Below are 25,979 nucleotides of genomic sequence, written 5' to 3' on the forward strand. Positions count from 1 at the left end.
TTAATTTGAGAAGTATGGCAACCAAATATACAAATTTTGTTTTTAAATGGACATTTTGCATTACTTGATGTCTTAAATGTAAGAGATTTTGTGAAATAGGTAGGCAATTAATTTTCTTAACTTAGATAATGTACGGTAGTCTAGTGTTGGGCGATATTGAAAAAATCAAAACGATACGATATTTGAAAAAATACTCGATATTTCGATACTTTTCGATATTTTTGTACTAATTAAGAAAAGGGTTTCTCAGTCTTCGAAATTAGTGTCGGCAATTGCCGACGCAGATACATGAATGGCGCATTAGCGTCGGCAATAAAAATGCCGAGGCCACAAGAGCGCTTGTAAGGTTAGGGTTAGTCATTCCTCCTAGTCGTTATGCCACAGCCATAGATTTGCTCCTTAGTCAACACCCTGATGGAGCTCTGCGAAAGAGGCGTGTGGATGGGTATCAATGCACGAAAGCGGCAAAACGTGGACGCTTCATTGCGAACGGCGAAGACAGTGTAGATTTACAGCCAAGCGATGAGCCTCTTGATGTGTGCGATTCCAGTGATAACACGACAACCTCATCCTCCGATACAGCATCTGATGATTCTGATTCTGACATCTAGTTCTTCATCAAACAGACTTTGTGTTGCTCGCAGTATCCCAACTATGCCGAAATTATGTTAGTGCATACCTAAATCGAGGCAATCTTCTCGCAGGGAGCGATTAATAGGTTACCGGGTACTTGGTTGAGCAATTAACGTTATTTTATGATAATTCAACGTCGCTAGATGTCGAATTAATGTAAAACATACATAAATTTCTTTTTGGGCATTGTTCGCAATATAACCCGCCGGGAAAATTAAATCGATTTGTGCTGACTCGAACGTTGAATCAACGCAAATTTAGCGTACTTTTCCTCCCCGTGAGTTATTCAACGTGAATCACCGCAACAGCGTGCGTATCGCGTTGCTCGCTTTATCGCTACTTTTGGTATTATTACATCACAACAAATCAAACAGTGCGGTCGTGATAGACTACTCTAGCATATTTTTCGCTTCTCGTTTTCCATGTTTGGTGCAATTTTTTTCGTAATAAACGTTCACAGCAATTGCGGAGGCAATTTCAACTTTTGCCGTTTGGCTTTGGCAACGTTTTTGTTGGGGTTTGCAGTTACGAATTATCGAACGATATTGAAATAAATATCGATATTGAAAAAATATCGTATCGTATCGTAAATTCGATATATCGCCCAACACTACGGTAGTCTTAGAAATAATTTTCCTTTTTTGAAACATCTCAATAAATCTGATCTTTACAAGAGCATTAGTTTCTGTTTTCATTTCATCACTCATTTCTGTTTGTATTAAATTTAAGGCCTGCTGCCAATTGCCCAACCAACCGAGTTTAGCCTTGTTTTTGGTTGTCACCATGAAGTTTGGCGGAACTAAGCCTTAAAAATGGCTGTGGCTATATTTACACTATATAGTGTAATAATAGCCTCAATAGTGTTGTCAGATAAGGAATTCTGCCCTTATTTGAGAAAAGTTTAAAGCTGTTAAAAACAAAACTTGTATTTAGCAAATTTTTTTTTAGTCCTGAGCAAAGATCAAAACCCTAATCTTATTAACTCTAACCCTTACCCTTCCTAACTTTAATCCTAACTCTGGCAACACCTGATTGTAACCATGACATTAAGTGTGGAAAAATAGCCATAGAAAAAATAAAGGAGCTGGTTTACAAGCTCCCCACTTGGTTAAAAAGGCGATGACGTCACGGAGGAGGTATCCACCAAAAAAATAGTACAAAAGTGGGGTGAAATCAGTCAACCATAACGATAAAAAGCATGCAAGTGTCCGCCTTTAGTAAATTAGTTGTAAGTTGCTTGTTTCTGCTTTAATTTTTACAATTGAACCATTGCTGAAAAGCACAAGCTATCGTCTACCCAAATAAAGCTAAGCCAAACCCTAAAAATTAAAAATATTTCCTAGGTAAAGAGTTGAACTTGACCGAATTTAACCATTTATACGAAAAATACCTTCAAAGATATCAGCATTTAATTAACACTAATTTAAAGAACATATCTCTGTCTATTTACAAGCAAAAGTTGAGGTTGATAGCTTTTTCACAAAGCGAGCAACCGGGCTTCAAACACAAGCAAATAGAGCCCGATGACTTGTTGCATTTCTGAATCGAAGCAAGTATACAAGTCTCCCTCGGTCTGCGATCATTATGTGGCTTTATTAAATTAGTTGTAAGTTGCTTGTTTCTGCTTCGACTTTAACAATTGAACCATTGCTGAAAAGCACAAGCTATCGTCTACCCAAATAAAGCTAAGCCAAACCCTAAAAATTAAAAATATTTCCTAGGTAAAGAGTTGAACTTGACCGAATTTAACCATTTATACGAAAAATACTTTCAAAGATATCAGCATTTAATTAACGCTAATTTAAAGAACATATCTCTGTCTATTTACAAGCAAAAGTTGAGGTTGATAGCTTTTTCACAAAACGAGCAACCGGGCTTCAAACACAAGCAAATAGAGCCCGATGACTCGTTGCATTTCTGAATCGAAGCAAGTATACAAGTCTCCCTCGGTCTGCGATCATTATGTGGCTTTATTAAATTAGTTGTAAGTTGCTTGTTTCTGCTTCGATTTTAACAATTGAACCATTGCTGGAAAGCACAAGCTATCGTCTACCCAAATAAAGCTAAGCCAAACCCTAAAAGTTAAAAATATTTCCTTGGTAAAGAGTTGAACTTGACCGAATTTAACCATTTATACGAAAAATACCTTATGGGTACTTATGGTGCTTATGGGTACTTATGGGTAATTCGTGGGACCGCCATCGCTTACCGTACTAGTTTGATCTATATAAAACTATTGTTTCTACTTGCTTTCATATTTATAGTTGCCATCATAAAACGCTTTTTGCTTTATAGATGCTATACTTTTTCAATGCAAAAACAAGACTGCAATCTAATAATGGCAATTACACTTCTGGTTCTGTTCAATTCTTCAAAAAACACAGAAAACTGAAATATGTTGAAAAGAGCTCGTTCGCAAGTTGTCAAAATCTTGAGTGCAAAAGGATGAGTGTTGCCACGCAAAACATCGCTAAATCCTTACAAGTGACATTCAAAAATCTCTACATGTCCCAACACACATACTTTGGCACTGGTTAGTTAATCTCAACATGGAACAAAACGCGTACTGTACCTTGATAATTTACATTTAAACCTGCCTAATCTTAAGACCATTGTAGCGGACGCTGCTTTCAGCATATCCACCCATACACAGCCATCAGTGGGATGGCAACATTCCTGGGCAAAGTCGGCAAGGAATGATAGGACACGAGGTCGATTACGCTGCTATATTGTTTACTAACCCAACTCAGAAGATCAATGCTTGCTCACAACGTAATTGTTTATAGTTTTTAATCTTCGATCCAGCAACACAGAAAGTAAAGGAAAACACCGGAATATTAAAGCTCCACCACCAACAACTGGATACGAAATATTGTCGCTGCTACATTAACAATAAACTGATCCAAACGTCATCCTGGCAGTGCCAAAAATAGAAAACAGTAGCAACAACGAAACTGATATATTGCTTTAGAATTACCAAGACTGATTTCTTGATACTGGTTTTAAGTTCTGACTTTTGATATTGCATTCAACTGATTTCCATATTGAAAGAACCGACTTTTCATATTGAACAAAAACTCAACAAACTATTGATTTTCACATAGCAAAAACTTAACACACTCTGATTTTTACATGTTGCAGAACTCTACAAAAGACTAAATTTCACATAGCGAACGACTGATTGATTTAAAATCATGAGCTTAACTTCTTTTAAGAAGGTACTGGTGTGAGATTGCGAGTTTTACATATGATCACACAACGCAACACGACTGCAATTCTACATAACGATGAACCAAGGTAGGAATTCGGCATAGTGACGTTGATTACAGAAGTTGAATTCCCGATTGCTGAATTGAATTCCCGAGACGTGCAGTTATGCGCTCAAGGCGGAGTCTTCTGGAAGATTCTAGTGACGTGTACGTGTGACGTCAGAGACGACAGAGCTCTCTGGCGCTACAACCATCAACACTTCTGATAACCCAGCAAGGTCGATCAACACAGCAACTGTCTTTTTGTCTTGTTTTTGTTAATTTTTTTACTCATATAACATATGATCTATCGACTGTGTTAAGCAAAACCAATAACTGTTCCAATAGTGCGTAATAAAGAAGAGCATGTTTTTAAAGTGCAACTCCATCTAGTTATGTTTAACGTGTAGTGTAGCTCTGTCTAGTGGCAAATTTGATTGACTGAATCTTCATCCTCGGACTGGGAAAGCTTTTTGCAGACTTGCAGAGCCTAATCCTGGCAGTTTCGCATACTTGCAGAGGCTTTGAATCACTGACGCAGGTGCCCGGTCACCGAGATTGACAGAGTGAAGTCTCCGATTGTTGAAGTCTTGTTGCAGGGGAATTATTCCAACCATAAAAAATGCTCAAAATCTTCTTAGAAAAGAGCTAAGCGGGGAGTCAAACTTTATCAAATTTACAAACAAAAAATTAAAAGTTATTTTCTAAGTTAATCTCACACAAAAAGGTAAGGTCTATTGCTGAGAGTCAGGGACAAACGATGCACCCTAATACTCACCCTTGTGTGTTATGTCAGGTGAATTAATCCTTCTACATAGGCTAGCCCTACATGTTATTTTTGCATCGATAAAAGCATCCAACAACATTATATAACAATGACACATTATTTTATTGATCGACTCGCTTAAAATGACATTTTTCTCCATAATTTTTCAGTTCTTTTTTACATTTTTGCAATAGGAGTCTGGCAACCTTGTGCACTCGTTTGCTCAATCCCAGTGCTCTCACTTTTAGGGATTTAGTTCCAAATTGGAACTTTTAGCCTCTTTTAGGGACACATCTAGGGATTTTGATGATCTAGGGATTTTTTGCAATTTCTTGCAAATCGTATTGTATAATTTGCTAATCAGTAAATTCTGTTTTGTTTCATTTTATGTGATATGAAGTTGATTTTTGAAATTACGTCATCGTCCCTTGTTTCCTTGTGGCAAGTGGTCAGTGGCCTGTTGTTGCCTTTTTCGCAACTACACCAGATACGGTAAGGTTTGCTTTTAGACTAGTGGCCCAGGGTTGACCAGCAGCACCACCACTATACCAGGCGTTTATTAAGTTGCCTTATCGCCAGTGAACCTTAATGCCACAAAGTGCACCAATGTTGTGAGGCAAGGAACTGGTTTATTTTTCCCTAAGAAACTAATATGTACGTCAATAAAGACAAAATTCAGCATCCTTCAGATGAAACTACGGATCCTTCAGATGAAACAAAATTCAGATGAAACTACGGATGTTTCATCCACAAAACAACTGGGCATCGTTGTAGTCTTTTGTGATGTCGAAGGTATGTTGGTTTTGAATCTTTATCCTCGGACTGACAAATATTCCGGGTAGTTTCGCATACTGGTAGGCCTACTTGTAGAGGCTCTTGACGCAGGGTCGGTTACCGAGATTGACAGAGTGAAGTTTTCCGACTGTTGAAGTGTTGTTGCCGGGGAATTATTCCATTCAGTAGGTGCCGCTGAATGGAAAGCATTCCCGAAATGCGTTGCTCAAGCGCACACCCTGAAAGTCGAACAAGCACCAGGTGATCTTGAGCCCTGCGCATAACCACTGAGCTAACGGGGCGGACAATGTGAGGTACGTGTGTTAAACCCAGTTTCTTGACCTTGTAGAAGTTAATGACAGCACAGCAAAAGGCATATATAGTGCAATCAAGCAGTCACTGAATGACAAATGCATACCAATGTGGAACATTGTCGGATACTCATCGGACACTACTAAGTAATTTGTTTGTTTGTCGTATCCAGGCTTACACCTGGTGGTTGAAGATATACCGTAGATTAAGTGGACGGGAAGGCAAGGAAGCCAATCTTCGTGTCCACCTTCAGGCATGCCTTCAAATGTCTTGCCAAAGACACAGCCGCATGCTCTTGAGCGGTGTCAAACCGGCGCTCTTTCGAACGTCGTTCCAGGGCTCTCACCACTCGACTATGCAGCCGACTAAGTAATATTTGGCAGCAACAGTATAGTTGCTTTGTTAAAGAAAGACTATTCTGATGTTGTGACAGTGAAGTGTAGCTATCACATGATGCATTTGTGTGCATCATATGCATGCCGAATTGAAAATAATGTTGAAACGATTGAACAAAACTCAAAAGGAAATGCAGTGGGCTACATTTCATTTGAAATCCAATGTAACGCGCTATTTATGTTTAGGGATTTTTCATGCCATCTAGGGATTTTTTGACATAGCTTTAGGGATTTTCTGGTTTTCATTTGTGAGAGCCCTGTCAATAAGAGGCAGAGCCAAAGTTGGCGGGTTTCAATTTCATACCAATTTGGGCTCCTTTTGACCTTGGCTGGTGTGTTATTTTTCGGTTTGTTGGGTGGAGGTTTTTTAGGTTCCTTTTGAGTATTTGCGACCATCGACATAATTGCGTCCGCTACATAAATTTATAAATAATTATCAGTTTATTTTTTAATAATGTTATCATAACTTGTGTATGGTAAGTTTTTTCTTTTTATGCTAACTACGGTATGTGCCTTTAAAAATAGCATCCTGACTTTCTAGCGGCATAAAAATAAATATGTTAACGAGAAGTGCATGTATTGGGGTCTGCGTGTTGTTGCTGTCATCACATTATTTACCTAATGTATTATACAAAAAAAGCAATCACAAAATACGCTACATGTATAATTATTTTTTTTAAAGAGAGGGAGTATTTTTAAAAACTTACTTTGAAATCCAAAATACAAGTCACATAGTTAGCGTAAAAATATAAAACTTACACAAGTTGTGATAACATTATTGATAAACAAATTGTTAAATTTTTTTTGTAAAACTACTGTATTTTTAATTGCAAAATGTTTACAAATTTGTGAAGTGGACGCAATTACTTCAATGATTGCAAATGCGCATATCGACCATGTATGCTGATTAAGCATGTGCACACTGTTCAGGGGTGAGCAACTATATCTTACCAAGACAATTAATGACGTCCCAATGTGAGAGTAACTTGTTTTAGCTCAATGTAAAGGTAACCAGAAAACTGCTTAGTATCCAACTGTGTCAATTTACAATTGCTTGCCAATAATAAAGTTTTTTTAATCACATCTATTTTATGTTTAAAAATAAACTACTAGCTACTAACTAGCTACTTAAAATTAAACTTACAATGTTAGGATAGCCTACCTTTAGAATGGAAGTTTGCATTCTTCGGTTGTATTCATTTTTCTGATTCTTTTACATTCAGTGTAACTTGATGACTCATAGTCATATTTATAGTTGCTCAGTCCAAAACGGATTCTTTTAAAAACCAATGGCTCACGTTGCAGAAGAACAAAAGCCAAAAGCACTTAGCCAACACAACATCAATCCAGTATTTTTGCATCAAGCTGGACAAGACACAGTGCAAGATATTGCACAAAAAGCACAAGAAATATTTCAAGTCAGTAATTTTCAGGTTGCTTAGGCTACTGCTGTTGTACAATGTACATACATAAAATCATTGATGAGGTCTTGGAAAGAATACTATTTTTTTGGCAATTTCTTATGGAAGTTGGGGATATAGAAAAAATGCAAAAGTATAGATGTAGTAGTAGTCCAGTTTTAATACGGTGATCTCCTCATTACCGAGGGTGGCCGGATTCACCTCCAAGTGCTGCAATCGCCTTCACACCCTGCCTCCAGTGGCGTACGCAGGGGGGGCCATTGGGCCATGCCCCCCCCCCTAAAAATGTTTTAGTAGTTAACGACGTAGAGTAAGGCATTTAATATGTTTTGCATTGCTCTGTCAAAGCAATTACTGTAACAATGTTGTTTTATTGACTAAGCCAATACGAAATACATGGCCCAATCCACCTACCCCACCCCAGGTATGCCAATGTAGCATAGTGTTCTGTAAGCCTATTGCAGTGATCAGTGAGAGAGAAATGGATATAGTCTAAACTAAAACCATACTGGGATATCATGAAGACGTCTGGGGTATCAATGGCCAGTGGCGTAGCCATGGGGGGGGGGGGGTACAACCCCACTTGGCACGTGTGTGACGTCACGATATTGAGAATGATGCTTTCAGTCTCTTTATGCTTGGGAATAATGCTTTCAATCTAAAAAAAAACTAGCCTAATTTTAAACAAAACTGCATTAAAAGAGCGAGTTTTGCCAATACCAAACATTCAAACATCTCAGCCAGGAATTAACAACAAGAAAACATAGAGACTTAGCTTTATTTCCGAAAAATGCCGAAGAAAACATGATCTTATCCTTTTGCTATGCCACCTGACAGCACCATTTTACAGGAATATTCATACCCACATTTTTGTTGAAAATGCTCTCAAAATGCACCAAATTCAAAGTAATTTTTCAAAATTTTCTGGGGGAGGGCCCCCAGACCCCCCGTCGCTGGGTGTCGTCTTGAGCAAAAGCGCCGTCGGGCTTCACCCGCCGGTCGTCAAAACCCCCCCTTTCAAAATTCCTGGCTACGCTACTCTCAATGCCCCCCCCCTTGAGAAAATCCTGTGTACGCCACTGCCTGCCTCTACATTGATCTGTCAAACCAAACGCATCCTCTCTTGTCAAGCCCACTTTGCTGCTTTCCTCCTCAACTTGCCTTTTCCACATTTTCTTGGGTCCTCCTTGTTTTCTACGACGCTCCACTTGCAACTCCAGCGCTCTTCTCAAAACATCTTCTTCATCCCTTCTCAAAAACATGCCCTTACCACCTCTCTCCATTTGCTTTAAAAACATTGTTATTCAACCCAAGCAAGTTCATAAGGTCATTGGTACTGGTATTCCTTTTGTCCATCAGCTTCACACCACACATTCCTCTCTCAGTTCTTCTTAAACTTGATAGAGCGATGGTGAGAGCAATGTGTGGTGTGAAGATAAATGAAAAGTGCATTCTTTTTTACTTTTTCAGACTTTGAAAGTCACCCAGCTGCCTAGTGGTGCCATTCCCGGATATCGGAATAGTACCCAAGAAAAAATTCACAAGCTTAAAGATTTGCTGAATGCTATTGAACAATTGTTTAAAAAGTTAAGAGTTATTCATAATGAATGTGAGAAACGCATGGCTGATGTGGAACATGACACTCAAAACTTAATTCCACTCTTGCATGCTAAAGACGGGTAAATGAAGTTAATATTTAACTTGACTTTTAGTCATACTTTTAAATTCAATTTCATATGATTAATCTTTACAGGATTTTTTAAACTGAAGTTTTAGTCTAGTTTTTGTGATTTAAATTTTAAATCTCTGGATAGCTCAAACTGGTTTTATGTTCAAAGAATCAAAGTCTTGTATCCAGAATCTAGTATACAACAATTCCCTTATTGTTTCCATTTTAACACATTGCGTATTTCCCAAATTAACACATTACCAAACAAATTTCCTATGTTATAATACTGTACATTTTTTTTATTTGACTGTTAAGTTTCATAAATAAGTCCTATGATAGTTGATACCTAAGTAATAACTGTAAACAATTTTGTATGAGTTAGTGATAATGTGCCTAGATTTTCAGCCCTGAATATACTGTTATTTATTTGATCATTATCGAATCCATATTTTCATGAAACAGGCTGTGGGACGTGGGTCACCAGCCACATGTTGCTCAATATCAAGTGCCACAGACTTTAACATTTTTTTCAATTTAACGCAAAAGCAGTAAATTCTTGTAGCATTTTTGACTTTCATGCAATCCTAAAAACGTTTTTTTATTATCTTTAAAAACTATGGGTAGTGTTCTTACTGACCTGCAACCATATTTTTAAAGAAAATTTACGTTCTATTGATGTTAGATTTCTGATTTATCATTCAATATCACTAGTCAGGCAATAGTTCAGGTTGGTGTTATCAGCATCTGCATCAGACTATTTTGTACTTTGAGTTTAAAATTTTTTAATCCGAAATAGAAGCAGTTCATCAACTTTTTCTTGACTTCCTTTTTCAGAGATGATCAAGACAAAGAAAAACCGCAGAAATCTCTTCGTGAACAAGTAGGTATTTTTTCATGCATGCAAATGTACAGTGTTTAACTACTGTACTGTATTTATATTGCGCTTTAAAGTAACTTATAACTAAAACAATATTTTGCATACATTTACACAGACTCTGGAAAACAGGAAACGAGAATTGGAAGGACAATTACATCTAAAGAACCAACAAATTGAGACATTGATGACTCAAATGAAGATGCTTGTCTGGGAAACAAATTCAGTGTTTTCATGCATGAGTACTTGAACATTCAGTGTATTAGCCTTAAAGTTACAGATTACGAAACAATTGAATCTTTAGCAAAGGAAGCAAGGATTCGCGAAAGGAAAGACATCAAACATGGACTCTGACAGCGGATTACAAGGTCTACCATATAGTCATCCCACCATCCGAGCCTCCGGCTATGAAATCGTTGGGCTGCTGTGTGACCACAACGTTATAGCCTTGAGCGGCTGCAACCTGGCTTGCGTTCGCGGGACAACCTGGAGGGGGAGGCTGCGAGAAAATTAGTTGTTAGATAAAATTTAGACGTAAAACAGCAGTTTTGTGTCGTCGTTCTGCTTGCCATTATAACCCGTTGTTCTGTCAGACTAAATTTGCTTCGGCATACGAAACAAACTAATAATTAATGAGTACTGTCACTTGAAGATTTCAGCAGTAAGTTGTCGGTTGACAACGAATAAAACACATCACTGTTCTTATGAAGACAAGCTCCTGAGTCCTGAAGAATTGAAGAGTCAGACAAAAAGTAGTCCTACTGTGGCTATGAACGATGCATCCGTTTTTCATCGACATAGTCGTTTTTCGTTTCACAAAATAGTATTTATGGGGATATCTAACGTTCAACTACGGTTTTGGGGCATAAAAAAGCTCGTGCCTTGAATCTTTTGGCATTTCCTTAATTCTTGAGCTCTTGGCTATTGAAATTATTCACCTGGCTGAAAGTTTATATTGAATTAAATAAATAAACTGAATTAGATTAGCATGTATTCATTCACTGTCGGCATCAACGTTGCTTGTCTTTAAATCAGGTTTGACTGACTGGATTTTAAAATGTTTGATTTTGATCTTGGTGCATCCTGCAAACAAAAGCTTGATATTATCCTTAATTTTACCGGTATCGTTGGCCCAGCGACATCAAACCTTGCTCCGGCATCAAAGCCTCCCTGTACGACTACCGTCGGCGACTGCATTGGTTGTGGAGGATACGAATTTGGTAGCGATTGATACTGCAAATAGAAGACATAAACTAATTGATTTCCTATCACTTCGTGGCAGTTTTGTTGTTTGTCTCTTTTCAGTGTACTCCGTAAACTATTGAACAGACTGCGTCGCTTCATCTTTAAGAATCCTATGATTGCTGCAAGAGCTGATTATAGTCTATGACTTCTCTGCGCAAGGCAGAGTTGGAGAGAAGAAAAATAGGCTAATTGTAGCCTGAGCGTCGCTCAAGCACACACCCCTGGAATTCCACCGCGCTGCTTGATCTTGCTGAATTCTTTGTTCACAAAATCGGGTGCTTGTCCAGCGTGGAAAAACCAGCAGATGCGGGTACGATACATAGAAACTGGACGCACTTCATCGCTGGTTGCCGAATGAATTGTCACTCAAACAGAATAATTGCTTCTATTATGCAGTTTAACATACTTGCGGTGGTGTTGGTTGGTGGTCTGGATATCCAGCTGGTGGTACTTGTTGACCTGGATACCCAGCTGGTGGTAATTGTTGACCTGGATATCCAGCTGGTGGTAATTGTTGACCTGGATACCCAACTGGTGGTGGTTGTTGACCTGAATACCCAACTGGTGATGGCTGTTGACCTGGATACCCACTTGCAGTTGGTAGAAATGGTCGAGGGTATGAAGAACCTTGCGCGTACATGTGATATGGTTGTGGAGATGGTGGACCAGTCTGTGAATCGTATGATGGTGGTGGGGGTACGTCTGAACCTGTAACTGTGTTACATCGGGAAGTTATGGTGAGCATTTGCTATTATCTGCCTCGCTAGCTCAATGGTTACGTGCCCGACTCAAGATGAAGCGGCGCTGGTTCGACTCTCGGGGTGTGCGCTTGTACGGCTGTACGCATATCAGGATTGCATTCCCCGACAGCAAGACAATTGGAAACTACACTATGTCAATCTCGGTGACCGGGCCTGCGTCAGTGGTTCAACGCCTCTACAAGTATGTAAAACTACCAGGATTAAACTCTAAAATAGAAGAATTCTCAGTCGGGTAAAAAATAAATTAAATAGAAGCTTTTGTTAAACACAGTGAAGACTTTTATTACTGCACTATAGGCTATTGGCACTAGTGTTAACTGTTAAAGACTCGCGGTACCGTACCTTGATTTGCTATAGCTTCGGGTGGTGGCGCAGTTGGGTGAGATGCTACAGGATAAGAACCTGTTAGGGCAATAACATTTTTATAAAAGATTATTTTTCTTTTAAAGATGTTATTCCGAATCGCCTTAAAATGAATAGGCCTATAAAACTGTTTTTAATAGCCTAAGCTAACAATTATTGCAACCGGCTTAGGCTGCAAGACGACAATTGAATTAAAAATTTAAGTGTTGGTCTAGTGCAGGGCTACTCAACTGGCGGACCGCGGTCCGAATCGGGACCTTTTGGGTGTTGAAGGTGGACCTCGGGATTTTGGAAGAATAACCTCTTTGCCACATGCTAGGGCCTCTTTAAACAGATTTCCGTAAGGGAAAAGCAATTTTTTGTGATTATCCAATGAGCTGGGGGCTTCGCCCCCAGACCCCCCAACGCTTTGCCGTCTTCTCTGATGTGCGATCCACACAGCTACAGTAGGCTACAAAGAAACACAATACATGTTTTCCTTTTTTATTTCTTTGTTTGTGTCAGACAAAAATCCAAGTCGTTTTACATACTACCGGTAGGCTACCTGAAAAGTGTTTCGGTGCTTGTAGGCTACTGGTTGTTTAATTTTCGTGGTTGCATAGGCTATGAAATATTCACCGCACCGCAATAATATTCAACTTGTCAAAATGGATCTTTGCTAACATTACTTGAGTAGCCCTGGTCTAAGAGCTTACAGAACTTACCTTGTGGTTGATTTTTGGCCGATTTTTTCTTGCCGAACAGCGGCATTGTGATGTTTTCAAAATTTCAAGACTCACCTTTGAAGCCTACACATAGTCAACTTTAGAGACTTTACAGAAGTCTGTAGCTTATTAAAATATTGGCCAAGCGGATAGGCTATCTGTCCTGCAATTCAACCAGAATCTTTCAGTTGAGTCCTGCAATACTGTATATCCAGCACCTTTCATTTGAGTTTAAAAAAGCTCATGACGAGTAGGCTACTGGTACCTATATTTAGTGGGGTTATGATGGCTACGGTAAATATTGAGAGAATACCTTATAGTTATATTAAGGCCTATTATAAGCTACTTTCAGGCAAACCAGAGTGTTTCTGCGATAGCCCAAAATGTTCCTGTGCTACAGTATTGTAGTTCAGTTTAAAAACTCAGTACCGGTAGCATTTTACGTATCAGCCATTACCTCCTGCGGAAATTAAACCAATTAGCCCATTTTCGCATCGCATGGCTTAGTCTATTTTCGAAAATAAACCTTCTCATAGGCTATCCTACTTTCTAAAGTTGAAAATGGGCAGTGCTCATGCCTACTCCACCAACATTGCAAAAAAAATCTTTTTAAGATACAGAACTACTTTTGTGATCACTTCATAAAATACAGTAGGCTAACCTCACGATTATGAAATTGCTGCTTGTTTACGCGGTTATGACGTCATAGGTAGCCTACGGTTGAGGTTTCAAAAAGTTTGTTTGTTTGGTTGTTTACAAGGATGCCAGAGCTTGGTTTTTCCACCTAGGTCTGGGTTTTTTTGACCACATCTGGGTTTTAAGTTTTTTTTTTTGAAATTTTGGTAAATCTAGGTTTTTTTGGTTTTCAACTTTATACAGAGCTTGCATGGTATTAAGGCACTGGGATCCTCGATAAATGGTCCATACTGCAACACAAAAATGATAAGGTAGCCTAATGTTTTTTTGCATCAGCTACTGCAGTCAGGGAGGTACATGATGCTTAAGAAATGATCCAACTTTATGAAAATGTGGATGACGAAAAATTGGAGTAGTAGGCCTACAGCAATTTGTGTTACTGAACATTTACTTATTGTGAATTTGAGTTATTCTTTTCAACGTTATGTTCAAATGAAAAAGGCTAAGCAGGGTTTATTGCTAAGAACCAAGTTAGTTGTATACCAAACTGTAAGCAGGCACGAGGATTCTCCTCAGCCGCAGTTTAGGCCTATAACTCACACAGCAAAAAATTTAGTTCAAAAGTCAAAATTAACCTTAATGGCTAGCCTATACACTCATACACTGGTCAGTTTTAGAAATTTTAGTTAAACATACACTGAACCTTGCTAGCTAGACGCTTTACCATAAAGGCAATTTTGAGCCAAAATCTTTCCTGTGAGCCCATATAGGCCTACCAAGCTCTTGTTTTTGTATATAGTTATATTCCAGATTCTATTTGAATAAGACCTTCTGATGACCCGTTAGGTGAAACAATTTGTACAGGCTTCAGATAGTAATAACTGTATATATTTAATTTAATTTGCTCTGCTTGCCTTTTTGCTTAACATTGAGCACTTTTTGTAGTATTAATAGTTTTCATTGTTTTAGTTATATTCCATATAATACCAACACAAGCATGAATATTGTATGATTATATCGGATTATATATACATGTTAGCATACTATTTGCAGCTTTCGAAGGCTTCTGTGTAATGATTTAAAATGGTTCTAAAAGCACACACAGGTTTTTTTAACCGCTTTAGTACATATTTTCTGTATCTAGGTTTTTTTTGCCTCATCTAGGTTTTTTTTAACACACAATCTAAGTTTTTTGGAAATTTGTCACTGGCATCCCTGGTTGTTTATCTTTATCCTGCATTGCGGGAAAGCGGACTTGAGCGCTATGCATCGGTGTACGCCTTCCGACGTACACCTGACCCACGCTGCAGCCGACGGCAACGTCTGTTTCCGGTTGTCTACTCTATTTATGACTTAAATTTGGTACTACCCATCACTCGAAATCGATCACTGGGTAGAGGCAATTATCGTAAAGTTTCTTGCCCAGAGAAACAACAGCAAGTGCGGGTGGCTGGAGTCGAACATGCAGGCTCTCGACTGTGAGCCCAACGCGCTAACCACTCGGCCAAAAGCTTGCTTAACCTAGTCCTAGCTTATAGCTGTGAATCCACTTCTGCAAATATCTAGGTTTGTTTTATACTATAACCAGGTTCGATCCCTATAAGCTCGTTTAAACTTTTGGGTTTTGCCATCTTTTCCTTTTGTTGGTGTCAAATTCGTATGTTTACTTTGTCGTTCTGTAGCCTACATATTTGCGCCAGCAGCAAAAATAAAATTGAATTGAATTAGCTCTGTCATGCCAAGAAATTAACGTTTTCTTGATCAGTACGTCAAGATTTACTCATCCAAGAATTAATCCTTTCGTATCTGATCGATACCCTGTCCGAGGGTAAAGATTAATTCAACCAATCGGTAAACTGCGTTGAAACAAAATAGGTTGATGTTCAGTCAAAATAAAATAAAAAAAAACTTCTTTTTTTGAGTACCTAGCTTATTAACTAATAGTCTAATTTTTTATCACTTCTTTTTTGTTTTAGATTTAATGTATCAGTGTATTCAATGGGCATATCTTAATCTTCAATCCTTTTTTATTGACTGCATTTATAGCATTGTCTATAAACATGACTCGTTTGTAATTTTGGCCTCGTTTTAGGATGTAAGGTTATTTAAACTATAGAGTAGTACTAGTGTGTATCATAAACAATTTTTCCATTAATGAAAAACAACCAATTTGGTTACCTAACAATTTTTGTTGAATCTTTATTGAAATAGCACTTGGCATGTTTTGCTCATTTGGCAATTTTTGTTTAAATTTGGTTATGGCAACTCTAATTGTCAAACTTTTTTTCTTTGTTGTCAAAAATGATTGAACTGGAGTGAGTGAGGAGGAGGAAGGAATATGCTTATAATAATGCGTGTATTCCATGACCTTGTTTATATAGAGGCCTTGTACACGTGAGATTGGGGCCATTGATTAAATTTGACAGTCAGCAGAAACTGTAATGTTATAAGCAACCTGCAATATCTGTGTGGTGGTATAATGCGAGCTTGAAGTTGTGAATACACTTTCTCATCATTATTGGTTCATTAGCCTATGTTGTTTTCAAAGCCAACTGAACATGTAATATGTCGCTAGATGTTGTTCTAAACTAACAGTGAAGTGTGGTAATTTAAAGAACAAAGTTTAAGGTTTCAAAACAAGCACACAAAAAGATGTGATCTGGTCAAACTTTCAGAGATTATAGTTTCAGTAGCCTATGAAAGTATGGTAACAAAGTTTAGCAATTAAGTATAAAACCACATGAGATATTATGTTTAAGCAAACACAGGAAGCTACATAGATAACCTATTTACTCAGTAAGGAACTATTATCAAATCAAGACCTACGGTACAAATTGATACTGTAGGTATCAAAATCACAAAAGATACCGTAAGTTGCCAATACTTAAGAGAAATAGTTTGGCGCAAAGCAATACAACAATTGTAACTAATTAATTAATTAATGCAATTATTGTAACAGTTGTTGTGTAAGGTACTACGTAGGGATAAATGCATGAAGAAACTAGAATGAGAAAGCAAAACAACCAATTGTGGTAGACTAAGGCACCTGCCCGCATGCTCTCTTTGTTTCATAAAAGGTTAAAAAGCAGTGAAGTACGGTACCAGTGTTGCCACTCCTAGTGTTTTTCCACTAGATCTAGTGTTTTTGGGTTGCATCTAGTGTTCTAGTGTTTTTTTCTGCTATCTAGTGTTTTTTTAAGCGATTTACCGCTATGTTGGTGTGCATAAGTTTGGACAGTGTTCAAAGTAGCCCTCACCTATTGTTGTTTGGCTGCATCAATGTGTTTGTAATGCTTTTCAAAGTGGACTCGAGTTTTTTGTTTAGTTACACCCAATGATGACCAAATTTGAGATATTTAGCATAAATACACACAAATGACTGTGAAAAGTGTTCAAAGTAGACTAAAGTGGGTAGCGTAGCCTACCTTATAGTAGGGTTGCATTTTGTCAGCTTACATTTGATGAGTGTGGAGTTCTTAGACTACACTACCACAGAGATGATTGTGAGTAATACTGCGTTTTTGACAATATATTTGCAAAGGCCAAATTTTGGAAAATTTTGTTCGCCCCCCCAAAATGTTTTACTCCCCTACGGCTATGACTTCAGGGCTCTCACTTTCAAGGAAATTCAGTTCTATTTTGAAATTTTAAGGACTTTTAGCACTCACTAACGCCATTGGCTGTCATTTTTGTACATTGTGCATGTAAATGATCGTGTATTTATGATTCTAGTGTTTTTTTGTGAATCTAGTGTTTTTTTCAGTCAAATCTAGTACTTTTCCATGACAAGAGAGTGGCAACAGTGTACGGTACTAACATGCTTGCAACACCATTATTACTAATGGCATGCTAAAAATGATACTATGATCTTGATAGATATCAAATCGGTGACTTTTTTAGTGTCAACAGATGTTGTCACCAATTCCCCTTTGCAACCAAACTATTCACTTTTTCAGATTTGTCAATTCAGTTAATCACAAGATGTCTTGGTCAATTAGAATGTTCAGTAGAACTTCACGTGCTTCTAGAAGAAATAATCAGCAAAGCTATTCAACACAAACAAGGAGATTTAAAGAAAAGAACATTCTGTCTGCTATGCTTGGAACTGCAGTAATAGTTGTACTGTGTGCCTCATTAGTGGAGCCCATGTGGTTTCAAATTGAAGGTAGTGGGAAATGCTGCCACACCTATTTAGGTGTAAATACTTTTTTTGGTAATTTTGGTGGGGAATTTCGAAAAGATACAAGTGACACTGACTGCGATAACATCATTAACTTGGGTGAGTAATCTGTAATACTATATATGTGTTTACCTTAAGGGTGCAAAAATATGATTGTACCCTGACCCTGTGAAGTTCTGTATCACTTTTTTTGAGCATACATAACTGTTTCGCTAAATGAAACAGTAAAATTACAAATCACTTTGCCACTCACAGCTTTTTAGTGTTAACAAAAGTGACAAAATGCTTGTCTAAAAGTAATCTCTGATTATTCGCTTAATACTAAAATCGCTGTCAAACTTTGTCATCAAGTATAACAATTTATAAGAGCGCAATTAAGAAGTGGACAACACTTTTTTTGTTACAGACCAGAATTTATTTGAATATTGTGTTAATTCCAAAGCTGTCACATTAATTCAAGTCATCATTGTATTTTGCATTATGGCCATTTGTTCAAGTTTGTTTTCATTTGTTCTTGATATTATTGCCCCTCACAAAAAGACTTTATGGAGAGTTGCGAAAAGATATGCTTTTGGATACATCTGCACAGGTGAGGACTGAATGCTGAACGTTTTTGAGTGTTTATTTTTTCAAGAATGCAGTTTAGATGTGAAGTTAGCTTTGTTATTTTCATTACATGTTTTGATAATTAGTATGTGTATTGTGTAATTTCGTTATCCGCTTGATGCTTTAAAGCAGGGATGTGCAACTTTTTTGTACTCCAAATATGCATGCATCTGGGTTAGACCACGGCCAAACTTGTTTACAAACATGACTAACATGTTTTACTTCAGAGTATTTATGCTGCAGACCAGACAAAAAGCACACCTCGGGTTACATATTTTCACTTTGAGGGTCGTATTTGGCTCGCAGGTTGCACACCTCTACTTTAAAGAACTAATTGTGTAATTTCTTAACAACTGGGGCGATATTGAAAAATATGTGTGTTCTCTTGCAGTCTTTCGTTCATAATGACACTAATACAAGGTTTAAAAAAAGTACAATTTTATACTATTGCTTTGTAAAATATGCCTTGAGGTGTGAAGCATTGAGTTTATGTATCGGTCCATTCAATATACTGCATAATAATAATATTTTCTCTTTATGAGGCAGTCCAAATTTTGGCATTTACGCCATAAATATTGAGTGGATGGTTAGTGAGAGTAGAGTATGCATTAACATAATAACATGAAAATAAACCAAAAATTACAAATGTTTTTGACCATACTCAACTACTCACGTTAGCCCTTTTTAAGTAACCAACTGACTGATGTTTTTCATAAAGTAAAACAGTATGATATTGATAAAAAAAAAGTTTTAATCTTTACCTTTTAGTGCTTTTTACTTTCTTCCACAGTTCTTTTGTGTACTACCACCATCGGCTTCTCCTACTGGGCATCACAGGAAATATACACTTTACAGTTGCTCTATCCACACTCCCCTGGAAGCAAGGTCAGGGTTTCCTATGACACTGGAATATACTTAGTAACAGCTGCTGGAGGAATAGCAATACTGGCCACAGCATCCAATTTAATGCGACGCTATCCCACGGAAGAAGAGGAACAAGCTGAAATTCTGCTAGAAGAAGACTCAGATGACGAAACCGACACAGCTTGGTCCAATATAACAAGCACAGGTGTTCCTCCGCCATATGCTCCATAATGCATTGTGATTCTAACATTCTATATAATCATGTTCAGAATTACCAGTCCTATGAGTACTGTGGTGTTTTTTAAATTCCTCCATGTTTCACATTAACACCTTTTACCAGGATGTAAATTGTGTATGCAACTACAGCACAATTCATGAAGATATGTATCAGTATTATATTCGCACTCGTCTCAAAAACGATAACATTGTGGTTTTCGTACATTTGCAACAACTTCAAAGGCATTATTCTAAAATGGAAGATAAGCAGAAAAGACCACAGCGTATTCCTTACCAAGCAGTAAAAATTTGTTTTACTTATGTCTTATTTTATCTATGATGTTTTTATTTTATATTTTTTCCATGTGATCATGCAAATTGTTTGTTGTTCTTGTTGCTGTTCGAACACTTGCTTTGTACTTATTGACCAATGAACTGGTGGAAATTCATCTCCATACACAAGAAAATGTTTCTTATGCAACGACCATTCCATCTTAATAAATCGATAAGATTTTGAGTGGGAGTGTACACTGTACGTCATACTCTGGTTGCAACTGACTTTGGTCAGTTGACATGCACACACCATGCATAGTTGCATACCCAAATGTCACCTCTATTTTTAACGTTAATCGAAACAGAGAAAACATTATTGATTCCACTCTTGGTGTGGACTTTACGAGCAGTTTTGCTACGTATTTTACGTCACTGTTAAGTATTAAATACGTAGCTTACGTCAGAGTGACTCATATCTTACCACTCACGAAGCGTTGTACTATATACACTTGTGTGGTTCATGCATTTTAGCACAAGTCTCTACGTTTTTTGTTTCATAAGTCACAAGCACACTTGATAGCATCAACATGTTGATCTTTTGATGAAATTATGTGATATATGTACAATGTGTAGGCCTATAAATTGTACAATTTATATGTAGGGGAAGACGGGGCAAAGCGGGACACTTTTCGTAAAAACGTAATTTCAGCAACAGTGATGGTTGGATTTAGTTAATTTCTTTTTTAGTCGAAAGCCTTAGTTAGTCAGCATATTTGGTTCGAAGATCAAGCGGAATCTTTCTACTGTTATAGTACAAATCAAAAAAAAAATTTTTTTTAAATGTCCCGCTTTGCCCCAGCCGTGGGGCAAAGCGGGACACTTCATTTTTGCATGATTTGGTACTGTTGAGCCGCTTCTCTTAAAGACAACTTCTTGCTTTTCACATCTTCTATTGCATTCTTAATATTGATAGCCTATCCGTCCATTTACCTTTATCAGTTTTTCTCTTATAGCGACGAACCATTGTCAGAATTAAATTGTGTAGGCCTACCGGTAGAATATAAATGAATGCTGATAAATATTTTACAATATTGAAGGCTAAAAGAGTTATAAACAAAAATTCAATCAACAGAAGAACCACAGATACAATCTAGACTTCTAGAGTCTCATGTTGCCCTAATGCACTGTCCCACTTTGCCCTAATACAGCTGTCCCACTTTGCCCCAAAGTTTAGCCTTTAGAAAATAACATCTCTGCTGAAACCTGTAAAGTCTTAGGTAAAAGTTGCCTTTGTTACCAACAAATACTGTCTCAATGTCTAAGATAAAAACAAAGCTACCAACAAATTCGCTTATGCTAACGAATGTGGTAGCTACTTTTCCATCTCTTATAACAAACCATGCCAAAACACATTTTACTTCCTCACGACACGCGTTGTGCTCTGCCAGTCGCCATTTTTTCACAGCAAATACAGTTTATAGTTGCCTAACTAGTGCTTCCGGTTAGAGGGAGCCAAAGAATACAAAACGTGAGAAATCGCGATGTCCCGCTTTGCCCCGTCTTCCCCTACAAATTGTACATTTTCCGTCACAGAAAGATTGCTCAACAGCAAGCAGAGCAAATGACATCGTTACTGTTTAAGGGGGCAGTTCTACTTAGATAAAAAAAAAAGTCAATTTTTTTTTTTGCTGATATATACTGTATTGGAAATTTATTGTAGATTCCGAATATGCAGTCAGTTTTTACCTATTTGCCCTCATTAGGCATCAAACGGAAGGTTTTCTGAACGCACCTTAGTTTAAAATGTGAAGAAAAATTTGCGTTTTTGTGAGAATGTTAGTTACAACTTACAAGATGTTTTGTATTTTCCCTTACAAAGTCTAATAATGAATAAGCTAAATAGCGCCACCTTTTCAAAAGGTTAACCAAGTTTATTGAGAATCATATAAAGTCAAAGTCACATTTAAAGTCAAAGGCATAAATTTACCTAATTCTATTTTTCAAATGCGATTTACTCAAAATCATGTTTTTGTGCACTACAAATGTTTCTTCTAGAAAACTACTTGTCAGAATTGGCTAAAATTTTTAACAGATGTACAGTATCGTTTCTAGCACTAGTTGCTACGTTCATCTGATGAAATTGAAAGTAAAATTAACAACCATTTGTTTGTTGTTAATTTTACTTTCAATTTCATCAGATGAACGTAGCAACTAGTGCTAGAAACGATAATTGTCCTGATGAACACCCAAACTTTTCAGTATTCAGATGTACAGTAGGCCCTTACGGACATAATGATTGAGTTTTGTTTCAATATTCAGAGTAATAAATATTTTATTACCAAATCCTGAAGTCAAATTTGCTCTCGATGCATAGCAATTATGAAATTTTTTATATTTAAAAAAATAAAAGAGTTAAAAGAAATCCCCTCTATCAATTTATGGCTAGGATACCCTACTAGATTACCATGCAGTTTGAAGTCCCTACCTCTAGCCATTTTTGAGTTTTTAGGGCTGCAATGGAGACAATCGGTTGATTTTAAGTACAAATTCAAAATGGTATAAACCCTTAATGGATTGCCCCAGCCTAACAAAGTAAATATTTTTGGATAGGAGAACGTTCAAATATTACGTAACGCTTTTTTTCCGAATTTTTGACCCCCCCCTCCCCCATGTAACGCCAACGTAACGCTTTTTTCAATCCCCCACTCCCCCATGTAACGCTTTTTCACTACGAATTCAGCACAAAAAACTACCATTCCGTACTCGAAAGCGTTACGTAACGTTTTGCTTGAACCCCCCCCCCCCCCCGATGTGACGCTAACGTAACGCTTTGCATAAACCCCCCCCTCCCCCTCGAAGGCGTTACGTAATATTTGAACGTTCCCTAGCTTGTTTCCAGCAATATATGGTTTGTTGGGGTTTGTGGGTGAACTTTTGTGTGTAGATTGTTATTTATGACAAGTACGAAAAATGCGATTCTAAGTAGAACTCCCCCCTTAAGCAAGCTTTACAGCTGGCTTCATTCTAAAAATAATATCCCAAAAGACGTTGCCACTCCGGGCCAGAATGGGCTTGGGAGTGATGTAATTTAGGGAGAATAGACTGCCGTAGACTACTTACATTGTAGTGATTTTATTTGTATTTAATTTCTCAATATTATAAGATTATTCAAATGTTATTTGACCCAGTTTCTTGCTTTGCTTTTAAACATGACTGACCACCCCCCCCCCCCCCCCCCGAAATGTGATATTTGAACATCTCACGTACCGCGTGATAGTCATGGCAATCCAGCGTGTAAATTGCTCCAGAAATCGAGAAAATCAGCAAACGAAAGATGCGGCCATTCTCACACATAGCAGCCATAGTTATTGAAAGTAACAGCTTGTTTTTTTTTATGCGTTTATTGTCCTGTACTGCATGTGACATGCTTTCCATGTAAAGATGTATTGTTTGACATGCTCTTTTATATTTTTACCGATACTGCTGTATCAGGTGTTACTTAAACTCAACCCCCGGGACTCTCTAATTCTGAACATTCTGTTTTGTCTTGTGCGTCGTGGAAACTGCTTGGGCGATCTTTTCAAGTGCAGTATTCAACTGTGTTGGGTTAGGTTATTTTTTCACGTTCAAATATACCATACAAACATAGCCGTACGAGCCAAGGGGGGCAGCCGCCCCCCCTGTTGTTTCAAAACGCTGCGAATTCGGGCAAAATCTTGCAATTATTAGGGCAAAAATTGCTATATAAAAAGCTACAAAATTGCATGAATTAAGAAAAACTATAAATTAATATCTTTTACCTATCAAACTAAGTAGGCCTACAGCCTCTTATTTGCACAAGAAATGTGCCGCAAAATTTTCATTTGGCACACCCGTATTGATGTATTGTATTGCATGGTGATCAAACTGTAGTACGAAATACATTTAACCAACTGCATCATGCCAATTTGGGCAGCCACCAAAATATGTCTCTAGTAGCCTACTTTTGTGAAACTGCCCAAATCAAAGCGCAAAATTAGCTATAGGCTATAGCTTAATTTTAGTAATTTTCACAAATGCATCGTGTTGATTTGGGCAGCTGAAAACATGAAATTATCTGATGAAATTGATTAGTCTGTTTATGCAACTGCCCAAATTAGCGTGGGCAGTTTCCCCAAAATGAAAAAATTCATTAATTTTTCCCATGTACATAACTGTATCGTATAGATTTGGGCAACAAAAAAATATGAAATTATCTGATTCTGGTCTATTTATAAAACTGCCCAAATTGGCATAATGCAGTTGCCTCGGCATTAAAATTTACAAAGTCTTTAATTTTTTTCATAATATCCATAAATGCATCATCTTGATTTGGGCAACTACAAAATATGAATTTATATAAATCTGGTGAATACTTTTATAAAACAATTCGAGTGGAGAGGTTACAGTACTTTTTTTAACCATAAACGGACATAGCTAAGCAACACCACAACATTTAACAAAAAAATGTTATACTATACATACCTGTTAAATGTAATGTTACTGTCCAAATTAATGTAATGTTACGCCACTGTCCAAATTGTTTGCTCCACGTTGTGGCAGTGATTGACGTTGGTTTTGCAATGCCATCGCTGTCAACGTAGAACCTTTTTCGCTATAAATACCAGTTCATTTGTAGTGTTATTCATTCGCAATTCAAAAGTTGTACTGAAGAGAGCTAAATGCTCGAAATCCGTATATACAACAAATTCATGTTGTGTATGAATTGGAATTAAAAGCGAATTGAAGTTCATCTGGTCCTTTGTCTCCATTCATAGAATTTGAGCATACGCTGACGACGAAATGTAATGTTGATGTTGTGGTGTTGCTTAGCTTTGTTTGGTTACTTTTATAAAACTACCTAAATTAAAATCATGCAGTTGCGCCCCAAAAAAAATAGAAATATTTATTTTGTTTATGCAACTGTGTCAGGTTAATTTCACCAACATTTAAAATGCTATACTGCTGAAATATATAATCTCAAACCAATCATAATATATTAATTTATTTCAAAGCTTTTCAAGCTCAAAACCTGCCATGCAAGCTGGCAAAATATTTGCTTTGCAAGAACTTGTGTGAAACATGGCAGCTCCACCTTTTTCATTAATATCTTGACTTCTGTTCTATGGAGACAGATCCAGTTGTTTGCATTAACTTGACCTGCTTTTTCTGGTTGCAAAAAATTGTTGGCAAGCGGCATGCATAGAAAGTGTTTCTTGTGATGATGTAGAAAGCATATTTTTATAGTTTTTAGCTCAAGCATTCAACAGTTACTGCTGCACGATGACATGCATTGGATATGTGTATTGTACTATAGTTTACTGCAGATGTATAGCCCTTGGTTCTGATGTCAGCAGTTAGCAAGCGCCTGCAATACTGCAGAAATTTGACTATGAGAGCAACATACCTGAAACATTATATCTGGATGTGTATGCCTATCTTAATTTTGATATTACCTCATTGGCATAGATATTATACAATGGAGAATTACTTAAAGCACTTGAATGCATTGCATACTCAATGAGGTGTTTTAACACTAGGCCTACCATATTTTCATCGCCTAAAAAGAGGACACGTTTCGCTAGCAAGTAGGCCTACAATTTCACACGTGAAGAATCTTTTACATGTTTTAGATCATTACAGTAGGCTATAACCTACTCAGTAAAAAAACAGATTGACTGAACGTTAAACTTATTTTTTCTCATTTCTAGTGCTTCCTTATAGTCCAGTCGCTGAATGATTTGACCCGGAAAAAAATAATACCAAGCTGAAACTTTGTCAGGAGGTTCGATTGGTGATGTGTAGTCACCAAAGAAAAAGCCCCATGATTCCCCCTTGGGCAGTGGTTCTCAAACTTTTTTTTGTTGCGACGCCTCTGGAAAAGTTTTCTGGACTTGCGACGCACCAGCAAATAAAAGTTAATGAGGAAACATATGATTAAAGTTTTGTTTATTGATACAACAACAAAAAGCAATGCATATTATTTAATGTGACGTGCGGGCTTGTTTGCTTTCACAAAGT

The 25,979-nt window shown here is 37.4% G+C and overlaps 3 protein-coding genes across 6 annotated transcripts; 2 read left to right on the forward strand and 1 right to left on the reverse strand.

The window, feature by feature from the left end:
• Positions 1–6,376: 6,376 nt before the first annotated feature.
• On the forward strand, positions 6,377–10,349 carry LOC145764656 (mediator of RNA polymerase II transcription subunit 30-like). 2 transcript variants are annotated; one of them, XM_082576299.1, is made up of 5 exons: positions 6,377–6,460; positions 7,384–7,546; positions 9,020–9,228; positions 10,053–10,098; positions 10,211–10,349. In XM_082576299.1, the coding sequence occupies exons 2-5, from the start codon at positions 7,418–7,420 to the stop codon at positions 10,340–10,342; spliced, it is 516 nt and encodes a 171-aa protein (XP_082432425.1). In that variant the 5' UTR covers positions 6,377–6,460; positions 7,384–7,417; the 3' UTR covers positions 10,343–10,349. The 2 variants fall into 2 exon arrangements, with proteins under 2 accessions (XP_082432425.1, XP_082432424.1); XM_082576298.1 differs by lacking the exon at positions 6,377–6,460 and adding an exon at positions 6,990–7,060 and having other exon boundaries at positions 7,434–7,546.
• Positions 10,336–13,776, reverse strand: LOC145764654 (uncharacterized). Of its 3 annotated transcripts, XM_082576296.1 has the most exons (6): positions 13,623–13,776; positions 13,166–13,249; positions 12,441–12,500; positions 11,744–12,051; positions 11,212–11,325; positions 10,336–10,591 (listed from the first exon to the last, which is right to left on the reverse strand). In XM_082576296.1, exons 2-6 carry the CDS (start codon positions 13,209–13,211, stop codon positions 10,463–10,465), a joined length of 657 nt encoding a protein of 218 aa, XP_082432422.1. In that variant the 5' UTR covers positions 13,212–13,249; positions 13,623–13,776; the 3' UTR covers positions 10,336–10,462. The 3 variants fall into 3 exon arrangements, with proteins under 3 accessions (XP_082432422.1, XP_082432423.1, XP_082432421.1); XM_082576297.1 differs by lacking the exon at positions 13,623–13,776 and having other exon boundaries at positions 11,744–12,045; positions 13,166–13,348; XM_082576295.1 differs by lacking the exon at positions 13,623–13,776 and having other exon boundaries at positions 13,166–13,348.
• A 4,037-nt stretch (positions 13,777–17,813) lies between these two features.
• LOC145765518 (transmembrane protein 127-like) lies at positions 17,814–20,267 on the forward strand. The gene is made up of 3 exons (XM_082577351.1): positions 17,814–18,080; positions 18,388–18,570; positions 19,378–20,267. The coding sequence occupies exons 1-3, from the start codon at positions 17,897–17,899 to the stop codon at positions 19,680–19,682; spliced, it is 672 nt and encodes a 223-aa protein (XP_082433477.1). The 5' UTR covers positions 17,814–17,896; the 3' UTR covers positions 19,683–20,267.
• The last annotated feature ends 5,712 nt before the right edge of the window (positions 20,268–25,979 follow it).

Source organism: Aplidium turbinatum, chromosome 2 (genome assembly GCF_918807975.1).
Source record: "Aplidium turbinatum chromosome 2, kaAplTurb1.1, whole genome shotgun sequence".
Classification (NCBI taxonomy): Eukaryota; Metazoa; Chordata; class Ascidiacea; order Aplousobranchia; family Polyclinidae; genus Aplidium; species Aplidium turbinatum.

Coding starts and splice junctions, on each gene's coding strand:
- LOC145764656 (XM_082576298.1), top strand. Junction 9,229..10,052: donor CTCTTGCATGCTAAAGACGG/GTAAATGAAGTT, acceptor TTCCTTTTTCAG/AGATGATCAAGACAAAGAAA. Junction 10,099..10,210: donor AGAAATCTCTTCGTGAACAA/GTAGGTATTTTT, acceptor ACATTTACACAG/ACTCTGGAAAACAGGAAACG.
- LOC145764654 (XM_082576296.1), bottom strand. CDS start 13,211: ATGCCGCTGTTCGGCAAGAAAAAATCGGCCAAAAATCAACCACAAG. Junction 11,326..11,743: donor ACCAACCAACACCACCGCAA/GTATGTTAAACT, acceptor TTCTATTTGCAG/TATCAATCGCTACCAAATTC. Junction 10,592..11,211: donor TCGCTGGGCCAACGATACCG/GTAAAATTAAGG, acceptor ATTTTCTCGCAG/CCTCCCCCTCCAGGTTGTCC.
- LOC145765518 (XM_082577351.1), top strand. CDS start 17,897: ATGCTTGGAACTGCAGTAATAGTTGTACTGTGTGCCTCATTAGTGGAG. Junction 18,081..18,387: donor CGATAACATCATTAACTTGG/GTGAGTAATCTG, acceptor TTTTTGTTACAG/ACCAGAATTTATTTGAATAT. Junction 18,571..19,377: donor TTTTGGATACATCTGCACAG/GTGAGGACTGAA, acceptor TTTCTTCCACAG/TTCTTTTGTGTACTACCACC.